General features: G+C 44.0%; 1 protein-coding gene across 1 annotated transcript in view; it reads left to right on the top strand.

Moving 5' to 3' along the window:
• Positions 1-2,448: 2,448 nt before the first annotated feature.
• The window catches only part of TRIM67 (tripartite motif containing 67), a gene marked incomplete at both ends in the record, with an annotated part of 34,515 nt that continues 13,575 nt past the window's right edge, over positions 2,449-23,388 (top strand). The window contains 6 exon segments of the mRNA XM_080615314.1: positions 2,449-3,363; positions 9,618-9,713; positions 13,463-13,585; positions 14,851-14,936; positions 14,938-14,959; positions 17,080-17,239. Coding sequence (XP_080471440.1) covers positions 2,449-3,363; positions 9,618-9,713; positions 13,463-13,585; positions 14,851-14,936; positions 14,938-14,959; positions 17,080-17,239 — 1,402 coding nt within the window.

Below are 23,388 nucleotides of genomic sequence, written 5' to 3' on the forward strand. Positions count from 1 at the left end.
AGTAAACAAGTGCACTAGGCCAGGCAGCTCTCCCTGCTCTCAGAGCCACAGCAATCATGGGCATAAACATTTCAGACATACTGCTAAAGTAGGTGAAAAAAGACCCTGAATGAAGTAAAAGTCAAACCATAGTACTGAGAAGACCAGATCGCTTTTTTTTTGTCTCTGTTTCAAGCGTCACCTGCTATGGCAATGTACTCTCAGGCCAAACCAGGCTTGTGGAGAGGACAAGTAAAGCTCAGTTTGAAAGAGGGTGGTTGTACTTCAGAGGTGGTGTTTCTCTTGTCATTTCCCTCTGTAGTCAAGCACAAACAGTTCCAGGTCTTTACATAAACTCTAGAGTAACGTTCAAAACAGAAATGTAAAATTCAGTACATTAGAACTCTTGAAATTGTAAGCCCCAGCTAAGAAGTAGCTGTAAAGGAGAGCTGGTTTTAATATCTTTACATTTCCACCACCTTCTGTCTGATATCTCCAGTTTTGCTCAGATGTCTCAGACTTGCTGCTACCATTACAAATGTTATAATCACTGGTGGCTAACACACAGGCCAGGTAAAGAAAGAAAGCAAAAGTGGAGGAAAAAGCTACGGTGCCTTCCTAATAATTTTTAGGATTATGGCTTCCAACATAGACTTGAAATCTGTGACTTGGATTCACCTATAGGTCTGAAGGAATCCTTAGCATGCATCCATTCCTGCTGCTGACAGATGGCAGAGCAGAGAAGGATGACTATGAAGATAACAGCATTTCACCCACAGCTTTGTCTTGCACTGTATTAGCATAAGGTTGCTGTGAAATCAATAGTGTTTCAGAACATTTCTTGCACTGCCAAGGTTTCTGGCTGGAGGTAACCCAAACACACGGTCTAGAGACTCTCAATCTCAGCACAGAGGTCACACAAAAGAAGATTCCTAGCCAGAAGACAGGCAGGTTTATGTGGGTCAGAGCTGTTTCTTTTTGTGCCACGGGCCCTGCCTGCCCTTTCCACCTTGCACTGGAGAACTACAAAGCTTTAAGCCCCTCAAAACTTTTTTCCCCCTCAGCATGTCATGAAAGTGGCTAGGCAAGATACAGGAAGGAAAACTGTGGAAAGACTGAAAAAACCTGGAAGCTTTAATATATTCCTACTCTCTGTCCCCATTTCTCCTTTTCCATGCATCAACAGTTTTAATAATCTGGAAAAAGCAAAACCTGAAACTGGAAAATCCTTTCCTACCCACTGTCACAAAACGCTCATCATATACTGAGAAACATTATGATGAGAGGCAATGCTTTTAATACATTCTCTCTTTTTCTTTAGTTCTGCAGTTGTAAAATAGCTGCTCTGAAACAAACAACTTGCATTTTAAAACAAACAAAAAATTAAGATCTGCTTACAGAGCCAAAGTTGATACAGAAGGGGCTTTTAAGCAAGATAGATGAACAAATAAATAAATAAAGCAGTGAAATCACTCTTATGTACAATCTCTCTCCACTACAAAAATAAATCACTGCTACATCTACGCTAAGTATATGCAGAGTAAACAAAACAGATGGAGGATTTCCCACTGCTGGTTCCTTTCTTCTAAGGATGGTTATTTTCAGTTCATAAACTCTCAGCTGTCGTCCCTGATTTATCTCCACCACAAATTTCTGCCGGGGTTACCCGGCTGCAAGCTGGGGCGATGAGGCATGTCTCCCAGCTCGCCACTCTTCCCTCCCTTCCAGCCACCACGTTTGTACCCAGTGTCTGTGCTTCTCTTGTAACCCTAGTTCCGTTCTTCCCTCGAAGAGTGCCTGACATTTAGTGCACCTCATTTGTGCTCCAGCATGGTGATATGCGTATGAAGGAGAGGCACACTCTGAGTCTGTTGGCAAGCATCCATCTTTTCTCCAGGGAGGGAAAAGGCGCTACTAGAGATAACGAAACCCTGCCTGCATTCAGCCCACTACCCAAACAATGGCTTTATTTAAACATATAAAGACATCGTTTCAGAGATCCTTTAAAAAATGTTTTCGCCGTCCCCAGCCGTAGAGAGAGCGCGACCACTTATTTGCTGGAAAGGGCTCTTCCCGCCCCTTCCTACTCCTGCCCTCCCTCCTCCCCCCGCCTCCCTTCCCCGTATATTATTACTCTATGCCACCAACGTTAAAACAGCCCCACCGCGCTCCCTGCCCGCGCCTCGGGTGCGAGGCAGCCCTGCCCTCGCTGCACGCACCCGCCGGGCTGCTACTCCGGCCCCGGCCCCGGCCCCGGCCCCGGCCCCGGCCGCACGGAGCTGTCTACCCACGGCGGGTGCTGAACTGCCCGGCGCGGCAACGGTGGCCGGAGTCCTCCCGGCCTCGCCCCGGCGACCGGAGCCGAGGTAGGCGGCGGCGGGCCCCGCGGAGGATGGGGGAAGCCGGAGGCGACCCCGCGCCGCCCGCCTGAACCCGCCCGCGCCCCGCACACAAAGCCTGGCCACGGCCATGGAAGAGGAACTGAAGTGCCCGGTGTGCGGCTCGCTCTTCCGGGAGCCCATCATCCTGCCCTGCTCGCACAATGTCTGCCTGCCCTGCGCCCGCACCATCGCCGTGCAGACCCCGGAGAGCGAGCAGCACCTCCCGGCCCTGCTCCATCCGCGGAGCCCCGCGCCGGCCGCCGCTGCCGCCGCCGCGCCGGGGCCGGGAGCTGCCGCGGGCTCCACCGCCTGCCCGGACTCGGAGTGCGCGGCTGGCGGCGGCGGCGTGGACCACGCGGACAAGCTGAGCCTGCACAGCGAGACCGACAGCGGGTACGGCTCCTACACCCCCAGCCTGAAGTCCCCCAACGGTGTGCGGGTGCTGCCGCTGGTGCCGGCACCCCCGGGAGCGGCGGCGGCGGCGGCTCCGCGGGGCGCCGGCCCCGCCAGCTCGTCCCTCACCTGCCCGCAGTGCCACAGGAGCGCCTCCCTGGACCAGCGCGGCCTCCGCGGCTTCCAGCGCAACCGGCTGCTGGAGGCCATCGTGCAGCGCTACCAGCAGGGCCGCGCCGCCGCCGCAGCCGCTGCCAAGTGCCAGCTCTGCGACCGCAGCCCGCCCGAGCCGGCAGCGGTGCTGTGCGAGCAGTGCGAGGTGCTGTACTGCGCTGCCTGCCAGCTCCGCTGCCACCCGGCCCGCGGGCCCTTCGCCAAGCACCGCCTGGTCCCGCCGCCCTCACACCCGGGCGCCCCCGGCGGCGGCAGCGACGGCGGGAAGGGGGCGGGCGGCGGCCGCAAGCTGCCGACGTGCGCCGAGCACGACCTGGAGAACTACAGCATGTACTGCGTGAGCTGCCGCAGTCCCGTGTGCTACCAGTGCCTGGAGGAGGGCAAGCACGGCAAGCACGACGTCAAGCCCTTGGGCGCAATGTGGAAGCAACACAAGGTGAGACCCAACAGTCAGCCCGGAGGAGCTGGGTGATGCTTGGCACTGGGGTTTGTCCCGAAGCCCTGATGTCAGGTTGCGGTTTGTGGGACATAAGGTTACTTCACATCCACCACCCTCCCTGACTTTTCTTCCCTTGGCATGGTGTTCTTAGGTCTCTGGTCCTCCTTGACTGCCCATTAACCCTGCAACTCCTGCTCAGGGTTAGAAAACCCAAAGTCCCTCCCATGTTGGCCTCACTGTAGCCAGGAAATTTTAGGCTCATCCAGGACTCCAGCAGGCACCTGTGATTAGCAAGTGTTTCACTGACTTGTTTGCCTTCCGCAGGGTCCTTGGCCATCCCATCCTCTCACAGGTGGCAGCAGCTGCCTGTGAGGAGATGGAATGGACATTTCTTCCTTGCACCGCCTCCCTTACACTTGGGATTCAGTGCAAGCTGCCACAAGCATTTCTCACGACGTGTCAAGGAAGGAGAGTGGCCCAGAACCACTCAAGGAGTTTAGGCAGGAAAGTGTAATAAGGAGGGTAGTGGGATATTGTGCTGTCTCCTGGGCCTCAAAGAGGTCTTACTTCCCCCTCAGTTCCCAAAGAGGCCAAGAGGAGTGGGTGGAGGGACCTTCATGACACAAAGATGAGTAAGGAATCGTAGGGTGGGTGAGGTTTGGGAACAAGTAGAGCTTTCTCCGATTCACATAATCATGGTCTGATTCATGCTTCCCTGAAAGCAGTGCACCTTAGCCCACTCTGGAGCCCCTGGGGAGACACCAGAGCCCGCTGCTTTGCCACACAGGAGCTTTGCCAAGGTCTGGTAGAGCTGCTGGGTCACTTGGCCATGCTCTTCTTGTTAATAGTAAGACTTTGCAACCATCTGAATGAAGAGCAGGACGTGATCTTAGACTTTGAAAAAGTGGATGAAGTTAGCTCTCTCTGGCTAAAAATGGTGGTCTTTGGAAAAATGATTAGTTAATACATGTGAATGTACAGAGGGGCCTGTAATACCTGAGTGTTGACAGCAGTCCTCTGAAGTATCCCGCTGCACTGGGAGGAAAGGACTTCGCCCACAGCTGAGCAAAGAGCACCTGGCCAATGCTGCTGCCTGCAGGATTACCTTCTTCTCACTTCCTGCTGCGGTTAGTTATAAAGGAAGCACCATGAGATTGTTTCAGATGCTGCAGGAGAGGATGAAATCAAGAGCGGTCTCACCATCTCTCAGCTTTGGGGTGGCTGAGCACAGGCTAGGCTAAGACATTTGGCAAGGCAGAAAACTGACTTTTGATTTTTAAGATATTAAAAATATGCCCCTTGGGTTATTTGCATAGTTTGTCCATCTGAGGAAGCAAAGTTCTTCAGGACATGTTTCAGTCTGAGCGCTCTGCCAGGGGCTCAGCCATCTCCTCCCTAACACGAGGGGTATTTGTGCAGAGGAGAAGTTCTCTGGGCCCAGAAGGAGCAGGTTGTGAATTTGTAGCTATTACTGGTTACGCCAATGGCAGAACCCACTTCGGAGCAGAGTTATTTCAATGAACAAGGACTGAGTTCACTGTTAAGTGTGGCTGATGTTCTGGAGAGTGTGAGAGATCAGCCTGTGCTTATTATGGTCTACCTTGAGTTAAAACTGTTTAATGCTTTTTTGAACAATGTGATAAACTCTGGTGTAATCAGAATCAGTCATTTTGTCTCTTTCCCACTGTCATATATTGCCTAAAGCATGAGCAGTACCCCTGTGGGTACTTTTTTCTGGGACTAAGGTATCATAGAATGTAATTTTCTCCTGATTTACAGACTCAAACAGTGTGAAAAATCTAGTGGAAGAAAAAATTACTCAAAAGTAACTAATTTGCCAACTCTGAAATTGTGCTCTTGTGAATATTACTTTTCCCAGAACAATGCACTTGGAAGAAAATAAACATAATGGAACAGTATAACCAGACAACCTAAATCATCAGCTCACATCCACTCAGATAAACTGTTTCAGAATTACATACTTCTGCTTAGAAATTGTTTTCAAGTACAGCAATTTCTACAAGTTTATTACCTGTAGTTACTTTGGCCAAACCATAAGTTACTTACATTGAGTGATATGCCAAATGTAATTAACTTTTTATGTGTTCTCTCCAGATGCTCCAGGTGTAGCTGGTAGAGACAGCTAGAAGGGCTTGTCCATGAGTGTTCTTAGCTCAGTAGATCTGACAAACTGACAGTGGTTCAACATCAGCTGATAAGCACCTGCTTATTTCCTTTTGAGGCCAGAGGCTGGCATTCTTCACATAAGAAGGGCTGCCAGAGCCCATTTCCTCATTTCTCAGGACACAGATTCATCCCACAACCACAAACTTCAAACCTTTTTTTCTACTGACTGTGTGGAACTGCTTTTCCAGAACCCTTGCTCACCTTCATCTTCAGGATCCATTTCCATTCCACTTTTGGGTTAGCCTTTTGCTCAAACTGTTTGACAGCTTCTTTGTCTGGGCATTATATAGTGATCTAGTGGCAAATCGCAAAGTGCTTTGCCTTGTCTGTACAGTGCTGCAGACCATGCAATGAAATCATAGAATCATAGAATGGTTTGAGTTGGAAGGGACCTTAAAGATTATCTGGTTCCAATCCTCTGCCATCTCTGTAGAGATACCTTCCACTAGCAAAGGTTGCTCAGAGCTTCATCCAACCTGGCCTTGAATGCTGCCAGGGATGGGGCAGCCACAGCTTCTTGGAGCAGCCTGTTCCAGTGCCTCACCATGAAATGGTCGTTTACCTTCAGCTTCAGTGCTGGCATGAAAGCTGAACTGGACTGGCTGTCTCCAGTTAATGGCGCAGGTTCCTCACAGCACTGCTGTGTGTAACTTCTCTTACAGAGAAATTAAAAATGATGTAAAATAACAACTGGGTTCCAGTGGCATAAAATTGTGAAAATCCACTAACTTAGCTGTATTTTATTGCATTCACTTGCATGAAAAGTGCATCTGGACCACCAGTTTAAGGTTATCAAGTAAAACTGTCTAAGTGTTTTTATGTCTTCATAGCACAAACAGTGACACCATTGCCAGATTTAAGTTGGTAGGCCTTTGATCTACCAGTAACAAGAATGATGGTGGACACATTTCAGCTTCAGACAGCGGACACACTTCAAATAGTGTTCACATTTTGCCCATTGAAATTGGGCAAAGCTAAAATGTATATGTATTTTCGGGTGATATGGTTTAATGTGACCCTGCCCATGGCAAGGGGGTTGGAACTAGATGATCTTAAGGTCCTTTCCAACCCTAACTGTTCTATGATTCTATGATCTATTGAAACACTGAAAAAAAGCCATAGCTGGATAGGTCTGTGAAAGGCAAACAAGCAGGCGACTGAAGGCAAGTGTTGGAGTCCAAATACCTGCTATTATTTGCTGGCCTAAAGAGTTGTGCTCCCCCCAGAATGTGGACTGTTTCAGAATTCAGCACCAGAGTGAGCTTATCTAATCAATAGTTAATATGCTACTAAAGAGAGATGGAAGGAAAACAAGTTAAATGAGCATGAACTGTTCGGTTGAAAAAGGACATAGGCATTATCTGGGTCATTTTCTAAAATCAAAGGAAGCATCTTTCTTCCATGCCCACCTGAGTTTAATTACTCACCCTTGTTATCTCTCTCTGTGTTCCTGTATTTGATAGAAGTAGAAACTTGGTATCCATCTCCAGCATTCACATTATTTGTTCTGAGACCAGGTATTCAAGTAAAGATAACACCAGGTGGAATACTGTTTGTCAGGAGTTATTAATTGTCACAGTCAGTGGAGCTTGTAACTTTCCGGTTTGGCTTCCAGTAAATATTTCTGCAGTATGAAAGATTGCTCTGAGGGTACAGGGCATTTTCTATGGCTTGGTTGGTTTACTGAGGGCTTAGTCATGTAGCTCCATTTGATTTGAATGGGGAGTGCATGATTAAATTCCACTGCTTTGTAAGGTATCCATTACAAATGCTTGGAAAAACAAGGCTATTATCTCTAAGTGGGTTTCACAAATGGAGATCTGGTCTTCTCCTCAGCTTCACACTGCAGCTGTATTAATGCAGCCACAGGTTTTAATGAACATGGCTATTCACTTATGAGCCCTATGCACAATGACATTGTTGAGTTTCTATTGCAGCTCTTTGCGCTGGGAGTGCTGTGAGCGTGCCGGGATCCAGGAATGACTGCATGAATTGCCAACAGTACATATGCCAGTTACAATTTGTCCACGGTTATTCAGTTTTCTATGGCTGCTGTGGGCCTACATAGTGCTTTTGGCTCTTCTTATCTGGTGAAATGCACTTTGAGATGATTTGACAGCTAGAGTAGATGTGGGAAAAGTGGAAGTATTACTTTTGTCTGGACCAGCCGTTGGTTTCGATTTGAAAGAAAGGAGCCCTTGACTTCAATTTAGCTGGGCCAGCCAATGGCAGAGCTTATCATGCTTTTGCTACCTATTTCTTTCTCTCTTCCTCCCCAGCCATGACTGGAACCCTTTCAAGGACCTGGAGCTTGCTTCTATGATCTCCAGTAGCATTCATACCAAAGGTCGTCACTTTGTATTTTTGTGCAGTGACAGGAGTTTGTTTAAAAGAATGCAAAATATTCGAATACTGAGAAACAGACACAGTAATGTATCCTCCCATTACATTTGTTACAAATGAGTTGTAGTAGAGTATATTTTGTTTTCAAATTTAGCACAAATGTAAAACCTACAACTGGGCTAAAAGGCAAAAGTTTGTGTGAATATGAGGAAAAAACACTAGGATGGCTTCTTTCTAATTCAATCCAAGATCCCACTCAGGGTTTGTACCCACTTGCCAGAGAGGGTGAGGAGTTAGGCAGTACCTCTGCCTGCATAAGGCTGCCTGCCTCAGAGCTGGGTGTGAAATGCCCATGAGGAGCTGCCAGGATCTGCTCTTTGCTGTCCTGCATGAGCAAGTGAGCACAAGGGAAGGATGAGTAGGAGACATTCAGGCAGAAGGCAAGCTCAAAACTTTGTCAGCCTGAAGAAGTGAGCTGTGCCCTTTCCAGGGGTGGAGTGATTTGCTGCCTTCCAGGAGCAAGAAGGAAACAGGGAATGAGTGGTGACTTACTGAATTTCAATTGGGTCTCCTCTTAGAGGCTCATAACCTTTGTGTCTTCCTACTTACAAGTCTCTGTCTCAAGGTACGCCCTAGTCCTAAGGAAACAAGAGATGGCAACCTTCTGAGAGCCTGACAATAGCAAAGATGCTCCATCTTCCATTTCCTGTTGTCAGTTATTGTATCTGTTTGGTGAGGATAATCAACTGGGCATTGGCAAACTGGTAGTTGCCAAGTCTGCCTGAGAGGTAGACCCACAAAGAAAATGTCTAACTGGAAGGACACTCATGATGGGACCTATCTGGTCACTTACATTTGCACAGAGAAGTAATGCTGGATCTGGGCTTGCCATGTGCTGATAAGCAGAGCAGTATGGTTTCTGTAATCCCAGCCAGGCTTCCAGAAAAGCTGCACCAGGGCTGCTTTGGTCAGACCATGGTGGTTCTGGGTCTGCTGGGCCACAGATCTTCTGTTTCCTTCCCGTCTTGAAAGTCCATCGAGAAGCCTTCAGTTTGGCTTAGGGATCTCAGGTGCCAGCTGAGGAAAGGGGAGCTTAGGTCTTCAGTGTGTACTTACAAAAGGCATATTCCATATGTCTCACCAGTAGAAAGTTAAGAGGAAGGGTTTTTTCCAACTTCTCCAGGAATATTTACCCTTTTGTTAGATTGGAGCATAGGAAAATGGAGCCCCAAAGGGACATTGCTATGAAGTCTGAAAATGCAGCTTTATGTTTGAAGTCTTATAGTGTATCTCAAATTTGGTAAGGTCTGCCACATTTAGAGAGAATTAATGCTTTGTTGAAATAAAAAATAGTGATGGTTTGGAAAGCACTTGGGGATTTTTTAGCATGACAGATGCTACTGTATAAGTGTAAGACTATTAGCTCCTTATATAAGTGGGTAGCTGTCTTATAAAAAGGTATTTTGACTTACCAAGTTACTGCAATAAAGTGGAATGTGCAGACACAATTCTTGATTGCCCCCACACGCAAATTTCACCTTTATTAAATTTTATTACAATGAAAATCTTAGCTATTCTTTTCTAGCACAAACACAGTATGATAAGAATACATGCAACAGCAAGTGAGCCTTTTAGCACATTATTAATCATCAAACCCAAGGATTACTAAGAAACACATTTGCATTTTATCTCTAAGTTTGGGTTTTTTTTCTTCCTTGCAGGCACAGCTCTCTCAGGCTTTAAATGGTGTTTCAGATAAAGCAAAGGAAGCAAAAGAATTTCTGGTCCAGCTGAAAAATTTATTGCAGCAGATCCAGGTAACTGCAGAATTATTAGCTGTTTTGATAATACAGTAATCAATAGAACTGAGTGAATAATTCATTTGATGACTTTGTCTCTTGTGCTATTCTCATATTTCCTGGAATCATCTAAGCTTTCTCGAATGGATTTGCTAGGCAAATTGTTCAACAAACAATGCCTGCAAGCCCCTCTTAGCTTCTAAATCATTTGTTGTTTATTGCAAGAAGCTGGTGCTCGATACTGGACATTTAAGCTGTGTTGATTAGTATTTGATTGAATCCATCGGCCATGTGTCTGGACTTCTTCCTGACTAAAATTGCTCGAACTGGGCATTTAGGATAAGTTCTCATTTTAACACATTCAAAATTTACTACTTGCTTTCCATCTTGCATTTTCTAAAAATGTACTAGTTTCTGGACAAAATCCAATCAACCTGTATATTAGGGTATTTGTAGGAAGTCTAAAATAGAAGAAACAAATGCTGCTAAATCAATGTGGTCATTTATTGAAGTAGAGGTGTTTTCATGCCTGTAATTTTCCAGCTTTAATAGTCAGAAAAGGGCTCATGGTGAGCGCAGTAATCAAAGGCACAAAGCCAAAATGAAACCTGTCCTATTTTCAACCAAATTTAGACTCATCACTGCTGGAGGTCAGATGATCCTCAAGGTCTTTCTTACCCTGCAGAGCATGTCTGGGAATGTGCCACCATAGTCTGAGCGATCGGCACAGTGCCCAGGAGAGGAAGCTTGTTATCCACAGTAGTGATGCTCTGTGGTGGTGGGTTTTCTGTGGGATATACATCATCTGCTCTATGACACGCTTACTCTGCTGCTCACTCATCTTCCATCAACAAGCAAGTCTTGTGGCTGCTAGTAACAGAAAAAATGAAGTAGAAGTTCAAAAATTTTTATTCCTTTTAGAATTTAATTAATAAAATATTCCACTTAACACTCTTGATGATGAATTTGTATCACAAATGCTGACCAAGCTCTCAGGTTGCCACAGGGCAGCATAGTTACCCACCCTTCACAGTCTTCTGTGGGCACATGGGAAAGGGAGCAAACCAAAACTGAGAAACTGGTGGGAAAAAAAGCACATCTAACTGAAAGAAACCAATGTGAAGCCGTCAACTGGTACCTGTCACGTGCCATGTTTTGGACACAGTGTAAGGTTTCTCTCAACTGACTTAATTTATTTAAAAGTTACATAGCTGATCTAACCTAATCGTTTAGACTTCTTTCTTTGCCGAAGGAGAAAGATAGACGTCTTTAGAGAGCAGTTCTTCCTATAGGTATGCACAGCTAATTTAGGATAGAATAACTCATCCAAAAGGGTAGTCTATCACCAATCTTGTCTTGAGTCATCTAGCTCTATTAAAAATGTATTTTTCCCTCCTGAAACCTAAAGGTGGTCTATTATGACTGTTTATGACTATGCTGTAAAATCCTTTAAAGTGTTTCAATAAAATCATTGCCAAATTGCTCTGCGTAAGGGAGCTGCTACAATTAGATCAAAAGACCAAACCATTTATATAATGCTACTGATTGCTAAAAGAGAAGTCAGAAGAGGCAATGTCACCCACTGACATTTAGGGATGTCTGGGCACAAAGCTGAATCTGGCTCTCACATGTTGAACCAGACTCCATTCTGAGTCTGAGTAAGGACATGGAATTTCAACAGACAGAAACAGCAGGACTAATCAACTGCATACGTATTCCTAAGTAAAACAAGGCTAGGGCAGAGCTCTGAGACCATCAGCCACACACTTTACCCCTAGCGAGCTCCCTGGCATGGTTTTCTCCCATGGCAAATTGCTCTCTTCTCAGGTGATGCTCAAGCAGCATTTGGTGATAGCACATACCAGAGAATGCTCCTGGTAGGCAGGTTTGGTACAACCACACTATTGGAGGGGAAACGGTTAAGACCTGTCCATGAGCTGATCTGTGCCTTTTGGCATCTGGACCAAAAAACCAGTTCTTGGACAGTTACTTGTGGAGGAATAGGTGTAGGCTTCATGCATAGGTTTATACCCAGAATCATGTTATCTCAGAGCAGGCTATTTCTAATAAAAGTCTTATGGTGGTTGCCTAATACACATACAGACATTTACCCCTCAGCAAAAATGTCTTTAAAATATATGCTTACACAAAGGAGTAATTTGTACATTTTATTACTCTGTCTCAACGTACAGCAGACCAGACAGCCATCTGCACTCTATTCCCTCTCTTTAGTTTGCCACAGCTACAAGGAGCTGTGCTTCTATGTTGCCACGGGCAGTTTGTAAATTCATAATCTACTTTACTTTTCCATGCTTTGCAGACCTGTTGTTTCCCCCTCATTTTTCCTCCCTTCTTCTTTCTGAGGTCACTTTTAAATGTTTTGGCCTCTTCTTTTCAGAAGCTGCCTGTTCCTCATTGCCCCTGTTGCTTCCTTGCTTCTCCTTGTTGCTGTTATGATCTGATTTTCACATTTTCCCATCTGCTGTAACAATTTCATCCTTTCTCACTTGAAGAGGCATATCGCCAAATGTTGCTGTGTGAATAGAAGATGAGCAGAGAAATTATGCACTACAGCCATCAACTAATTCGGGCTCTGTACGCAAACCTGCACTTCAAGGGTAGCTGGATGGAAATGGGCTTAAGGGGGAGTTGGGTGTGCTGTAAGCCAAGGAGGGAGAGATGCAAACAAGAAGAGCCTAAGACAAACCTGTGAACAGTAACTGAGCTGTCTGGTGCCTCTACACCCACCCGTCTTGCTGGCAGGTCTAGGACTGTGATGGGGACCTCTCAGGGAAGAGCAACCCTGCATCCCTCAGCTGGAGAATGGCATGCATGGATTGCAGTGATTGAGGCGAATGCAGTGCTGATAGGAAAATTAACATCTCCTCTGAAGAGGAGCTTGAAAGCTTTCTCCTTGTTCTAGTCTCACAAGCAGAGGAAGCAAGGGAAAGCCTCCCCCTGAATGGGAGCTAGAGCATCACTTCCACAGGCAGAAAACGGCATCCCTGGGAGGAGGGACAGCTCAGCAACTTGTAGAACCATCTGCTCAGATTCCTACAGCTGCATGGGATTCTGTGGTAGTGTGGTTTGTTCCCCATTGATAGGACAGGGGTTTATGTAATGGTAAATGACACCCAGCTACTCAAAGCTCAGTGTTTATACCTCGGACACTGGCCTCTGCCTAGCGAAGAGTTTGACCACAATATGAATAAAAAAATTCCATGTATTTCCTTTTTTCCTTTTAAAGCTAATCACATACACGTCTCCACTGCCAAGTGCTAGCTATTTTTAAAGAAGTACTTGAAGCAGTACACAAATCTCAAGGCTTTGTACCTCATTGATTTCCTTGTAATAAACCTGTAGACCAGATTCATAATTCTATTCTAATTGCCATGGTGTAGAGCCAGTGATTTCAAAGTTGTTACAGTAGGATAATTAAAACAGAATGGGGCAGAATCCTCTTATGTACATGCATGCACTGTGTACGTTACATTTAGCTTTTACATTATATTGTATTACGTCTGTTGTCCACGAAGTGCCAGTAAATCAAGTTTTTAAATAAGCCTATTTGTGGCATAGCATCCTCCTATTTCATTTTATAGCATGCAGCTATTACTGGTACAGCTGTAATGAAATCAGCAAGGCAACAGAAATACTGAGGTCTTGAAAGGAAATCTTTTCTGAATAGAAAAACAGGTAAGAATGACCAAAAGCTTAAGATGTAAAATATACTTTCTTTGATGAGCATAACTCTCACTTTCTTCTAGGAGAATGGGTTGGATTATGAAGCCTGCCTTGTTGCTCAGTGTGATGCCTTGGTTGATGCATTAACACGACAGAAAGCAAAACTGCTCACAAAGGTGACCAAAGAACGTGAGCACAAGCTGAAGGTGAGCACAAGTCTCACCAGCTGAGCACAGCTGCTGCTACTTCTTGTTACTGTGTTTTCTCAGGTCCCCAGCCCTTTACGCCATGAAAATTCTTAGTGACCAAATCTTAAAGTCCTTTAGCATGTTCCAGTTCAGCAGTTTAATGGAACTTTATAATTTATACATACACCTAAAATGAGGTGTGTACTTCAGCAGTTCTTTGAATTAGGCCATCAGTCTTTATTTCTTCAATGGTTTGGGGTTATCTTTTGAGAGTGAAACCTGTGTGTGCTTTGCATTCAGGGACCTTCTGCTGAAGTAAAACGTTGGGATTTTGGTGTCTCTTCAAATCTTTGAAATTCAGGCATGTCCGCTCCAGAAATCCATGTGCCACTCAAAAGATATTAAAGGAATGCATTAAAGAGTGGTGGGGAGAAGAAAGCTATAAATGAACAAAATGGCAGCCAAAAACTGTTTAAATAGACATATTTCTTGCAATGTTGAACTGCATATGTGATTTTGAGGTATTATAGTGCCAGTAACATTAATGATATCTAAGACAAAAGGAGAAATTGAAGTATCTAACATGTCAAACAATGAATGAAATCTACCTGAGATCAGCATTTGAAAACACCCATGCTTAACAAGAACCAACACTTAGGACACAGTGATAATGGCACAGCTAATCCTGCAGTTTATGCCTGCCAGGACTTGTGCTGTTGACTGCAGTGCTATTAGGCCTAGTCTGCAGCCATGTGGCAGCAGAATCAGGTCCAATATGTGGCAAAATGAGATGTAGCCTTTTTTATTTCTTAATCCCAGCAATGTGTTCTTAAGCAGAGCAGGATCAATGGTGAATTGTGAAAAGAACAGTAGAGTATAATCTACAAGAAACCATGCCTGCACTTATCCTCTATAATACTTGCTTTGTAAGTAAAGGATTTTTTAAAAGCTCAGATTTTAGTGAAAGTGTGATTGTAAATGTGAATCCTGCAGATGCAGAAACATGTTCTGTGCTCTTTTTGCCCTAAGCAAGCCTGATCTTTGAGCAATTAATCTGCTCTGAAAATTAAGATTCCCTGTGCACATTTTGCCAAGCTAATTGTCAGTATTTACAATACAGAATGAGTGAGTGTAGCTGATGGAGACATGGCAATGGCCATATGGCAGCTAAATTAAGCATAGATTTAACACACTCTTCCATTCGCTGTCTGTTCTGAAATAATCTTATACAATTCACTGTAAGCTGAGGCAGTATCAGAACTGTACTGGTGCTTGTTTTCCAGGTTGTCTGGGACCAGATAAATCACTGTACTCTAAAGCTGCGCCAGTCAACGGGGCTTATGGAGTACTGCCTAGAAGTTATCAAAGAAAAATCCCTCTGGGTTTTTACAGGTATTTTTCTTTCTGATGTTCTGGGGAGGAAAAAGAAAAGACACTAAAGTTAGATCTAAAAAAGGATGGCTTTGCTAATTCACCTCTTCCACAGCTGAGGCAGGTTCACCTTAACTCCTGTTAGTACTGTCTAATAGCTCTGATAGGCTGGTGGCTGCATGAATGTCCCAGCAAAGAGATGGTTTTGAACAGCTGCACTCTGACAGAGGTGCAGTTAATGACAGCTTTCTCCAGCATATTATCTTATTGTCATCTGGGAAACCTAACACAGGGCCTCACAGAGCTCTCTGATCAATTTGGAAAGATCTGTGACTCAGCAAAGTAGTATTTCTCCCCTTTTTGGTTCTCCCTTTTTCATTACTGTTTCCCATGTGAAAGAGTCCCTTCAACATCTCCCCTGTGTGGAAAGCCCTTAAGGGCTTGCGTGTGGCTTTGCTTTACTGGATTTGTTTTACCTCACAGGGCAGCAAAACCTGTCGTGTAGCTGGAAGATCCAGGTATCCCCTCTTTGCAAAATATGGCCTAGCCAACAGTTGTCTTAATTTGCAGGATATTGATAGGTGCAAGCAGTGAAACTGTCTATTGATGAGAAAACATAACAGTTTTACTATCCAATAAATTATTTTGCCTAATTAATACTTTTGTTTTTATTAATTATTTTGTTTTGCCTCGTTAGTTTTGTTGCCTTATTAATTGCCTAAGAAGAAAGGCACATCAGACAAAATGATCTGTCACTGTCAGCTGAACAGGGCACGCTGCACACATGAATGCATGAGTGTTGGGGGCTATCACTGCATCCCTAAAAACCAGGATGAGAATTAGCCGACTTAAACCTATTAGCACTCCAGATTGATTGTTACTGCCACGTCTGGTCTCAAGCAAGAGTGTGGAATGTGTGGTGTATATTAATCTCAAGACTACACAGATTTTAGAAGGCTGTTGGTTGGATACTGCAGGGCAAATGAAACCTTTAGGTCTTATCTACATACTGGCTAGATACACGCTTCATTTGCACTTCAGCTTATTCTTCCTGTAACCTTTTTGGGTTCATTCTTTGCAGTCACCTTGTATAAAAAAATATGCTCATTTTTACCTTCGCCTGGTTTATCTATCTAATGATGCTTTCAAGGCAACAAGCAAACACTGAGGCACTGCATTACTTAAAGCAACCACTCCTGCAGCCAGCATGTTGAACACAGCTAAGGGATCCCTGTAAGTGACTCCAAGGATGTAAGAACACTATGAGAAGCTCCTCCACTTACTGCATATACTGATTAGGAGCTGTTGATGCAGGGGCTCAGACAGGAGTGTCTTCCAGTAACAGTAATAAGAAAAGATATCTGAACTCCTGTAATAAAGAAAATCTGTCTCTGACTTAGTCAGAACAAAATTCTGCTCCCTGTGACTTACAGAAATCTCACTGAGAAGGTCTCCATATATCCAAATGGCAGCTTCACTGGATTCAAGGACAGTCGAGCTCCTGATTTCCACAGAGCCAGGATTTCACTTCCAGAAGAGTTCACTGCAATCATCTTAGTCTGACGTTTGGCCTAGTTGTCTGTGGGCTTAGCTAGAGCAAAGCTTTAAAAATGAAATTCAGTTTTGATGTAATCATAGAAAATCCATCATATTCTTTGACAACTTTGCACCCTCCCTGTGAGAAATATACACCTTCCTTCCCATGTGGTTTTTCTAATTCCTTTCACCTTTCATCAGCTGAATCAACTGTACTGAATGGAGAGACCCTCTAACATTTAAGCCTGTCTTCATGCAACTGTGTTTTAAACAGGAGAGCAAAACTAGACTGTGCAGATCAGAGAACAGAGTGCAGAAGTATATGTGGCATTCAGAGGCATGAAACATAACACAATATTAACAGTCTTTATAAATGTGATTTTTACTTTCCTACCCTAAGATGAGATTTGTTTTGAAAAGATGAGATGAAAGGATGCAACACAAATGGATCTTACACCAAAATAACCAAGTCCCATCTCAGCTGTTGTTCTGTGGTATTCCTTTCTTTGTGCTGTATCTCCCAGACCGTCTGTCACTTTTAATGTGTGCATCTGTCATTTCATTATAAATAATATAAATATATAAGCCTGATAACTCTCTTTCAGATTTCAGATGCTTTAATCAAACGTGTTCAGGTATCTCAGGAACAGTGGGTCAAAGGAGCCTTGGAGCCAAAAGTGTCTGCTGAGTTTGACTTGACTCTGGATAGTGAACCTTTGCTGCAGTCAATTCACCAGCTGGATTTTATTCAGATGAAATGTAGGGGTGAGCTTTTATTATTTTCTTTTTTCTGGTTTTCATGCATATGTTGAATTGGTGCTGGGAGGGACAGGGGCACCGAGGGAAGAGAAAGGAGTGACTTCAAATTGCTGGGTAGTTGTAAAAGGTTTTCAAGCAAATTCAGATTACTGGGTGTTTCCTAGAAAGATGTGCTCACCTCACTGAACAAGCTCAGCAGAGGTACCAGGTGCAGTTAAAGATTTGAGAATATCTATAAATTCTTCAGAGAAGGGCTGTTTGTCAGCTTTGAAGATTAAAAAGACATCAGCTGCATGAAAGCTTGTGCCATTTTACAGCATTCTTTCATTTAACACGGTTAATTCAAAATACCAATTACCCCAATCTTGTTAGAAACAGCTGAAGTAGTAAATAAATATTCCACACACACACACACACACATGCTTGAATAGGGAAAAAAAAACCAAAACAACCCTTTGACTTATATCTGGACTGTGCTGTAAACAGTGCCCAGCTTAAAACAAATAATGAGGCAGAGATTCCCAAGCAGAAACTAACTCCAAGGCTAAATCTTTCCTTGATTCCAGGTATTTGAATAATTCCAAGAGACATACTAAGGGGAAAGGAGATTTTTAAAAGTATTTAAAAGCAGAAGCTGATGAACAGTAAATGTCACTGGCAAAAGGAAAAAGATACTAGCAGCATGCACTTGTAATGAGCTTGGTTTTATACAGAGCAGGATGAGAACTGCATCAGAATTAGATAGATCCATAGACTAGCTAGATTTGAAGATCGTTGTGGTCCCTGGGAATGATGCCATTAGCTTCCCCCAGTGCTGATTCAAGCCTTAATTATACATCGGGTGACAGGGTAGAGGCTGCCAGAAGCCAATGAATGAGTTAAGGATAATAGTGTTGTGATGTCGGATTTACTTCAAGCAAGCATAAAGATTTCTGTTCAGTTTATCTGTTCTCTCTGGGCCTAATTCTGAACCTATGGGACCCACGATGAAGTAATTAGGGTGGATAATTTGGGAGATGAATATGTGGAGAAACAATGGATAAAGCATTAAGAGCCCAAGTCTGCTCACAGAGGATGGTTTGCATCTCGGCATAAACAGGCAGTGGTAAAGTTACTCAAAAAAACCCTGCAAACTGCTCCTTTGAAATGTTGACAGCCAGGAAAGCAGAGTCAAGAGAAAAAGAGTATCACTGATGGAACTTCTCCGGATACTGTCTACGCTTGTTTTTTTATTCAGTTTAGATTTCATATTGGCCATATTAATTGTTCAATATATTTAATACTAATCTTCCACCACTCTCCTTCCCAAAAGTATAAAAATGCAGTTAAACTATCCAGTTAGATTGCTGATTAACCAGAGGTCAATTGAGGTGAGAGCAGCTTAGGTATTTGGTTTTTGGACGTTCATCTGTCTTTAAGCTTGAAGACTTATGAGACTTTAATTGAGCCAGATTCACTGGAGCTTTATGAAAGATAGTGCTGTTTGCTGCTCTCTCATTTATCATATGCTTGAACACCCTTGGGCTTTGCTCCCCAGAGGCACCTTAACAGCTAGCCCTCATGAAGGACTTTTCCTTGATCTATCTTGGCCTTGACCAGGGACTGCCTGTTGCATGTCCCATCCAGTTGGTCAGCACAACTGGTGCGACCATGTGCACACCATGCAAAGTATGGTGGAAATGGCATTAACCTGACCACAATTCCTGAAGATGCATAAGCAATGGCATTGTTTCCCCTTGCACCTCTGTGTGCCCAAGCAGAACAAGCCACTAACGCGTCCCAAGCTTACATTCACAGGCATTGAGAATTGTTTAGCTTATAAAGGTGTATTTATATTTTTTTAGTTTATGTCAATGAATTTATTTGCATGTGCACTACTTAGTCTGGAAATTCGGCAGGTTTTTTTCTGAAATTTTACCTCTGTGACCTCAACTAGCCCTGCATTATCTTCTCATGCATAGTGGTCCGGTATAGAATCATAGAGTCATAGAATAGTTAGGGTTGGAAAGGACCTTAAGATCATCTAGTTCCAACCCCCCTGCCATGGGCAGGGACACCCCACACTAAACCATGCCACCCAAGGCCTCATCCAACCTGGCCTTGAACACCGCCAAGGATGGAGCATTCACAGCCTCCCTGGGCAACCCATTCCAGTGCCTCACCACCCTCTCAGTAAAGAATTTCTTCCTTAGATCCAATCTAAACTTCCCCTGTTTAAGTTTGAACCCGTTACCCCTTGTCCTATCACTACAGTCCCTGATGAAGAGTCCCTCCCCAGCATCCTTGTGGGCCCCCTTCAGATACTGGAAGGCTGCTATGAGGTCTCCACGCAGCCTTCTCTTCTCCAGGCTGAACAGCCCCAACTTATACAGGTACAAGAGAGAACTCACCATTTCAGCAGTGAGCACCAGAGTTACTGGGAGCATCACTTTGCTGACTGTGAGGAGAAGCTGGTGTTGCAGGGTGACATTTTGCTATTTATTGCCATCAAAATGTGTATATTTCTGAGCCTCCAATTTTAGAAAGAAAAATCTATGTGTCCCTTGACATATGCCCCTCTTTCTCCAATCCTACCCACCCTAGCACACCAACAGGTCATCAGTCTTTGCCGAATGCTGGGTGTTAAGAGGAGTGATATTAAGTCACTATACTGGTTCATCTGACAAGAGTAAATGCATTAAAGACGTATGAGACTATCTGCAAAGGGAGTTTTAGGAAAGCCTAGGAGAATAGGACCAGCGTGGCTTTTCCATCTGCAAGCTCCTTTGTTCCAAAAGCTTTGCAATATAAGGTCTGTACTATTGTTATCAATGCTTAGTGCACGAGTGAATGTCTATATTTTTTTTTCAAACTCTGGCCTCATTCAACCTCAGTGAGCTTGCATGGGTCATTTAGAGTGAAAGCATGCTTGTAAGTAAACATTGATTCACTGTGGTAGACAAAGAAGAATGAAAATGAGAACAAATCACATTGCATTTGCTTTGATGACTTGTTCATGTACCTTACCGGTGGATTCTCTATAAGCCCTTATCTAAAGCTAATTTCAATAAATAAAGATCTTTTTTATAGAAAGAAAAAGCAAACTGGTAACAAATTAAATGTGCAGAAATACGATTGATGCAGAAGTAACATTTAAGCAGTCATGTTGACCAAAGGGTCTTACTGATAGCCCTTTGGCAAGAGTCTCATGCTCACCAGGGTAGCTGACATGCTGAGACACATACACAGCTCTAGTAATTGCTGGCATTATAAGCTTTCCCAGATCCCTTTCTTCTGTCCATGTTTTCTCCTCTCTTTTGCTTTTTCCAAGTGCCTTGGCACAAAATTCCTGTCCTCTTTGATGACTGGCTCAATGCGTATAGCACAGTTCCTCAGTTCAAACTATAGGCACAGGCAAACACGTGTTCCAGGTTTGTTTTGTTCAAACAGCTGGAACCGTCATTGTCATGCAATCTTGTTTTGTTGCAAAACAGAGACTAGGTACAAAGTAGGAAAAAATACAGCTTCTCTCTACTTCTCTGTGCTACCTCTGAATACTCATTGATATGCTACTTCTCCTTGTCAGGAGTGACTCCTTCTGCAAACCAGTCCATGACACAGCTCCTGTTGCAGATCTTTACCTTTCCAGCCATGAGCTGCACAGCCCTGACAATGAAAGAGTAACTGTTCCTTTGCAGGCTTTGCCCCTGGTTCTGTCTGCATTGTGTCATGGACACAGATCTTTGCCTGTGGTCTTTCCTTCTCTCTCTATAACACTATTTATAGGGTACTTCTTACAGCAGTGACTCATGCTATGTGAGGGTTCATATGGCAGTTTTGGAGGAGGTTTTCATGTTTCTGAGGGTCCCATTCTTTCACTGCATTTAGTCCTTTAAAAACTAACCTGGGAAGGTGGAGGGCATCCTTGCACAACTTGCTTGTCAAGAGGACAAATAGCAGACAGCATCTTAGAGCAGCCCTACTCTATCCTGAGAGATCAGCTGTGAGACACATTGAGCAATGTGTTTATGAAACTGCTGAGTTGACATGAGACATCAGTATCACATTTTTTAGCTAAGTGCATGAAGCACTTTTGAATAGCAGGATGTCATTCAGACTCATTAATAGATCTTGCTGTGCCAAGGCAGTATCATTTGTCCCTTTATATTTTTAATCTTTTCCTTCAAAAACTCTCTAGAGGACCTTTAGTTAAACAAGAAGTGGGACAGCACCATAATTTAACATCTGAGTCTTCTTCTTTTCCTGACACTTAGCCTGTATTTTTCTTTTCTTAATCCTGTCCCATTGCCCTTCACTATGAAGTATATGCCAGTGTCCCAATTATTCAACTCACTTCACACTTTCCTATGACTTTTACAAATATTCACCTTTCCTTCTCCCAGAGGGAATCTGAGACCAAAGCAAATCTCTGCCCATCTGCATCCAGAGGAGGAGGCAGAAGGGCAGCCACAGCAATGCCATCCAGCAAAGCTGCACAGCTGCCTGGTGGGAGCTTCTTACCTCTCCTTCAGCTACTGCAGGCTGTGCAGTGACTGCCCAAGGGTGATAGGAAGCTGGTAAATTTAAATGTCCAGTGACACAGTAAAGACGCCCAGGGACTTCACCATAGTAGGTGTGACTCTCACATGCAGGGCCAAAATTCAAACTGCCCCTGGGAGGTGAGAACAATAGTGCTTTACTATATGAAAACATAATCTAGTCCTAGATGGCATTCCTGTTTCCGTAATAAAAAGGAACTCCTAAAACATGTACCCTCCCAAAAGAATTCTGATCCTTTTTTTTTGCCATTGTGCTTTGCGTAAATAGTCCCTGAATGCCTTCAGGCAGTGTTTCTAGGAGAGTCTTGCAGGGAGTTGGAGAGGCTAGCGGTTTATTCAGAGGTGATGGGGTGTTTTGTACTTTATAAACTTTGGGAATTAGGTTCTCATCCAGTTTTGCCAGGGGGAGTCTCAGAACGAGGAGGACCCAGTGCATGCCTCCTGGGAGGGTTAACTGGTTAGGTAAAGTGGCAGGAGTGCGAATGGAAGATACAGCCCAATCTTCTCCCAGGCTCACCAATCACTGGAAATACAGATGCTAACAAACACACACAAAACCCTAAACTTACAGTGGCTCACTTAAAAAATCCCATTACCTCTGAAATCCTCGTTTTCAGGTTTCTGACTCTCGTCACATTTCTGCTAACTTCTCCAGACACACGGTCTCCTAGAGAAAAGACTGAACTTTCCATGTGGAAAAACAAGCAGGTTTTTATTTACGGCACCCTCTGAATCATCATCAAATATCAAGGCATAGGAACAAGGTGGTTTTTTTCTCTTTCCACAGAAAAACCTTCAAGAGCTAATTTATAAAGCTCTTTTGGCTCAGACCACAGTTATTCTTCTGTGCTACCAACCATCCGCGTTCACTGCAGCGATGGATAATGCCAGCAGAAAGCCATGGTAGCTTCTGCACTGTTTATCACGTGTGATGTTGACTTTTGTGTCACTGCCAAAGTGGGGGTGAAGCTTTAGCCCTATCACACAGTAGCATCCATTTTCCCACAGACTGCTCGCTACACAAAACACGAACAGTCCTCTTTTATCCAGAGAGGTAAAATAGGACGAAAGGAACAGCTCAAGGGCTTAGCTCTCACTCAGACAGAGAGAGAAAAATAAACTACAGGCTCAAAGCAGAGTAGATAAAAGAAGAGCAAACTGACATTGTTAAGAGCTAAGTCAATGAATGCTCAGAGCACTCAGCTCCTTGTAAGACATGGTTGAGCTCTGCAGAAATGATCCTGACTGGTAAAATTTAGCCTTGGGCAGAAGATGCAGCAGGGTCTATGCATCTCTTACATCCCCACTTAACCTGTGCGATTTCAACCGTGTGTAAGATACATCCCCAGAAGACTGGATTTTCACTGTATAATGAATGTTTTATTATGTTTTTTTTTTTGTTTTAAAGATGCTGGTCTGGTCAATAGTCTCTTGGTGTTTCTCCTAAGCAATTCATTAAAAAGGGATGTTGGCAGATAACTTTGCACTTGGCAGTTTTCTGGGAGCCACAAGCAGTCTCATTTTTCTACCTGAATCAAGGGATTTAGATAAAATTTGCAAATGGAACAATTTTCTTCAACCATTTTTTTAAGTATGGCTGCCACAAAGATATCATAT

The sequence above is a fragment of the Psittacula echo genome (genome assembly GCF_963264785.1).
Source record: "Psittacula echo genome assembly, chromosome: 4".
In the NCBI taxonomy this organism is placed as follows: domain Eukaryota; kingdom Metazoa; phylum Chordata; class Aves; order Psittaciformes; family Psittacidae; genus Psittacula; species Psittacula echo.